Below are 4,630 nucleotides of genomic sequence, written 5' to 3'. Positions count from 1 at the left end.
TAATGAGTAATTATGTCACACTAGAAACTAAAGCATACCTTATCTAAGTCATGATCTTTGCAATTACTTGCTATGCATTGAACTGGACAATGAATAATGATAAGAAAAGAATTGCTGCCTTTGAGTTGTGCTGCTTTAGAAAAACATTGAACATACCATGGACTGCCAAGAAAACAAACAGTTTTGTTTTGGAGCGAGTAAAATCAAGCTTTTCCTTGCAGACAAGGATTTTGAAGCTCTGTCTGATATACTTTGGGTATGTTGCCAGGAAGAACCAGTCCTTAGAAAAGGACATCATGCTTGGAAGAGTGGAGGGACAGCACAAGAGAGGAAGACCCAGAAGAAGATGGATTGACAGTGTGGGGATAATAGGCAAAAGTGTGCCAGAAACAGTGATACTGTCTCATGGTTTAAACTGGGTTTAGAGCTATTGTACATCAGGGCACTAAGAGCCTCAAGTGATTCAATGGCACATATCAACAACCTCAAAATCTCGAAGTCATTGCTGTTGAGTTGGAAAGAACTCATAGGTAACCTTCCAGAGAGTGAAAACCCCAGAGAAAGAGATTGTCCATCTTTCCCTTGTGGAGCCAGTATTCTTGATGTTGAGTTAGAACTGACTCATAGTTGATCCTCCAGTGTTGTTTTTTATTTTAAATTTAATTAAATGATTTCTTATCAATTATTTTTAATGCAACATATATTTTTACAGCATATTCTTTCCATTTAATTTTCCCCGTTTACTCATTGTTGCACATTTTCCTCCCTACCCATCCCTCCCCACCCAGTTCATTTTTCTCTTTGAAGAAAACAAAAAGTCTTTCATTGTTATACAATCCCTCCCACCCTGAGTGCACAGTCCACTTTAATATGCATTTCTTTTTCTGGAATCTTGTCATGAAAATAATACCTAATCCTATATACCTTTTGAACAGTTCTCTCCCTCATCTGTTTCAATGCAGTCAGTAGTCATTATTTATCTCCTCTTTTCTTAGGTTTCCCCCTAACCCCAATCTTAGTCCTATTTTATAACAGTGCGACTATGCAGTATTTATCCTTTTGTGACTGAGGTATTTCATTCAGTATAATGTCCTCCACAGTCACCTATTTTGTTTTTGTTTTTTCATAATCACCCATTTTGTATAATATTTCATGAGATCTTTGTTTGTCAATGCAGCATAGTATTCCATTGTGTGAATATACCACAGTGACTCTATCCATTCATTTGTTGATGGGCATTTAGGTTGTTTCCAACTCTTTGCTATTATGAACAAAGTCACAATGAACATGGGTGTGCATATATCTGCTTGAGTTGCAGTTCTAGTTTCTTTCGGGTAAACTCCAGTAGTGGAATTGCTGGCTCAAATGGTATTTTTATTTCCAATGTTTTGAGAAAACGCCATGCTGCCTTCCAGAGTGATTGCATCATTTTTTACTCCCACTAACAGTGAATAAGGATTCCAGTTTAATTCCACGTATTTTATCTACATATACATGCACACAAGTGACAAAAACATATGTAAGCACATCTCTGCATATTTTAGGTTTGTTTAGTGTAATTGTTTATATTTTCTTTGATACCTTAGAAATAAATAGCAAGTCATGTATATTGTCTCTTTAAGTAAGTTATTATAATAAAGCCTGAGAAATATCCCACTTATGAAAGTATAAGTAAAAGAAATAAGGAAAAATGAAGAAAAAATATCCTGAAAGTCTTAAATGTTAGATATTTTTTATTCTGATTTTCTCAATTATTATCTTTTTCGATTCCAATCTTTGGAGTTGGATTTGGGTAACCATAGATGGCCTCAGTCTGGGTTCCCATGACAGCATTTCAGTAGACTCCGGAGAAGCCATATCCACTGAGAAAAGATGGGCGGTGACAACACCCATATCCATAGCCTTGATGGCCAGGGCCATATCCATAGCCTCCACAGTGAGAGCCAAATCCATAGTCTCCATGGCTACATCCGTATCCATAGCCTCCATGGTTAGATCCATATCCATAGCCCCCATAGCCACAGCCCAGTCTGTGGAAGCTGCTACAACCACATCCATAGCGAGAGCCAAATCCGCCAAAGCCATAGCCCAGGCCTCCGTAGTAATTGCCGTAGTAGCTCATGTTGTCAGAGTTGATGAGTTTAGTTTGCTGTTCAAGAAGGTGTGAATGTCAGGATGAGTACAATTAGGCTTATATACTCTTGTTGGACATGTGACACCTGTTACCTCCCTTGTGACATTGCATTGCAGGTATGACATTTAAAGCTGTAACTCATTAATCTGCTATTTATCTCCTGAGACTGGGCAAGGCTCACATGTTCATTAAATATTGCAACACACTTAGCTTCCCATTTAGGAAATTCTTGCATTCATTTCATTGCTTTTATGAGAATAAATACCTGACTCTTCAAATTGTGTGCGTTCCTACTCTAGCTAGAATTGATCCTTAACAGAATTGTTAAATATTTTTTTTATGCTTTGTTCAAGTATATTTTAGTTTCTTTTATATACATGAAAATGTATCTATCTAAGGTAGAAAACAAAAAATAAACAACAATGTACAAAACCCCATAATTTTTCAAAGGTAAAACATGAAAAAATTTTCTATAGGACTTCTTTATAAGGATAGAATTTTCCTTAGAAGTCAACTGATCAATAATAAAATACTGTAAATTTTGTAGCAGAAATATTTTCTATTGTTTTCTTTTGTGTGTGTGTGTGTCTTCATTTTTTAAATTTTTTAAATAATTTTAATGAACATTTACAGAGGTTTTGGAATTCCATTCATTCATTGCTGCATCTCTTCCCACCCAGCCCTCCCCGCCACATCCCAGTTCACTTAAAAATAATCAAAATGGAAATATCCTTGAGAATTGAGGAATTTATATTTCTTTTTAAAGGTTCTGTTTTCATGTGCTGTTGTTGAACCCCAAATTTTATGTTAATATTGATAATTTATTTTCTTTTTCCCCCTCACTTTTAGAAACTGTCCTTTGGCTGATATGTTGAAAAAATTTATAAAGATGTCTACAGAATGTGATAATGGATTATTGTTTAGGGAATAAAGTAGATTACGCCTCTATAAAAGAAATCTTTTAAAAATTTAAAACATTAGCTTACATTAAAATCTGTAAATTGCTTTTGTTGTTATTGTTAGGTGTTGTTGAAGTAACTATGACTAAGAGCAACCCTATGGACAACGTATATGAAACTTGCCCTATTTGGTGACATCCTGATAATATCTGATGTGCTAGATCCCATCCTTACAGTCATTGTGCTAATCCACTTTTTTGGAAACTCTTCCTCTCTCTGTTTCTCCTCCTTTCCCAGCTTGATATCTTTTTACAAGGATGGCCCCCCTGACAACACTTCCAATGTAGTTAACAAAATGTCCCTCTTTGTCTCATTGCCACTGAGATAGAACTGTAAGTTAACCCTTCATTGAATTTCAGAGTGTTAAATTCACAAGGTAAGAAATTGACCATCATTTCACATGGTGCCACTTTCATGGCCACACCTGCTCTGCTGGAGAATGATGAACAATCTCCTGTACCATTAACTGACTCTGAAAACCTGCTGGAGGGTCAGCTAAGGGTTGGTTCTGACTCTATGGTACACAACAACAAATGTGTTAGTGTGAGTATATATATATGTGTGTGTGTGTGTGTGTGTGTATACATGTGTTTGTGTGTGTGTGTGTATATATATATATATATGAATTGTTTTTTTGTCAAACAGTCTTCTAAGTGGTATAGCACTGGTCTCTATCCTTTTGCTGTATAGAGGTAACTCATGGTTGCTGTGATGCAAACACTGTGACACTGATGTGCCAAATACGATAATGGTTACCCATGGTGGACAGTGTTTGGTGGGGCGCCACGATTAAAATAAGCTTGGAAGCAGGAGTGGCATCCAATTCCACAATGGCTTGCCTCCGGAAACGCTGTGAACATGGAGAAGTGACATCATTATGAGTTTCTATGACTTGATGACACTTAACAACAATAAATGTGTGTGTGTGTGTGTGTGTGTGTGTGTGTGTGCGCGCGCGTGTGTGCGCGTGCGCACGTGTCTGAGTCTGTGTGTGTATTCTGGACAAGTACAACTCTTTCTTCTAATTTTTAATACATCAAAAATCCCATTTCTTGCTGTTATACAACCTTTCACAGATTTCAACGGTATTGCCCCTATAGGAAAGGGTTTCAAATAAAATTTAGTCATATTGGTGAAAGTTCTTTAAAAAGAACTTCTCCTACCTTGTTGAACAAAAGACAAGTAATACATGAAATTTCGAGGTGATTTTTTTCTTAACTTTTTATTGTATATGCTAAGTGAAAAGTTTCTAACACAGACATGGTTTTAAGAACTGGACTCTAACATCACTTATCCTTAATTTGTACTCAGAGTGTTAAATTAGAAAATGAGTATATTATGTAATACAAAGTAAGTTTTAAATATATTCATAGGAATGAGAAAAAGAGATGCATACTTTAAGGAAGGGAACTAATCTCAAATATTTAACTATAATTACAATAGCTTATGGAAATTTGACAAAAGATTTTCAAATTGTTTACTAATTTGGATATGAAAATCAAAAGATAGAATTGTGTAGTAGAACAAAATAATCATG

General features: G+C 35.7%; 1 protein-coding gene across 1 annotated transcript; it reads right to left on the bottom strand.

Moving 5' to 3' along the window:
• Nucleotides 1-1,834: 1,834 nt before the first annotated feature.
• On the bottom strand, nt 1,835-2,122 carry LOC102864856 (keratin-associated protein 19-1-like). Its single transcript, XM_006886811.1, has one exon. It carries the CDS (start codon nt 2,120-2,122, stop codon nt 1,835-1,837), a length of 288 nt encoding a protein of 95 aa, XP_006886873.1.
• Between the last annotated feature and the right edge of the window lie 2,508 nt (nt 2,123-4,630).

The sequence above is a fragment of the Elephantulus edwardii genome, unplaced genomic scaffold, assembly GCF_000299155.1.
Source record: "Elephantulus edwardii isolate Elephantulus edwardi_28Jun2011 unplaced genomic scaffold, EleEdw1.0 scaffold00051, whole genome shotgun sequence".
NCBI lineage: Eukaryota > Metazoa > Chordata > Mammalia > Macroscelidea > Macroscelididae > Elephantulus > Elephantulus edwardii.
This window is presented reverse-complemented; position numbering and strand designations above follow the sequence as displayed.

Excerpts from the sequence above, each read along its gene's own strand:
- LOC102864856 (XM_006886811.1), bottom strand. The coding sequence starts at position 2,122 with ATGAGCTACTACGGCAATTACTACGGAGGCCTGGGCTATGGCTTTGGC.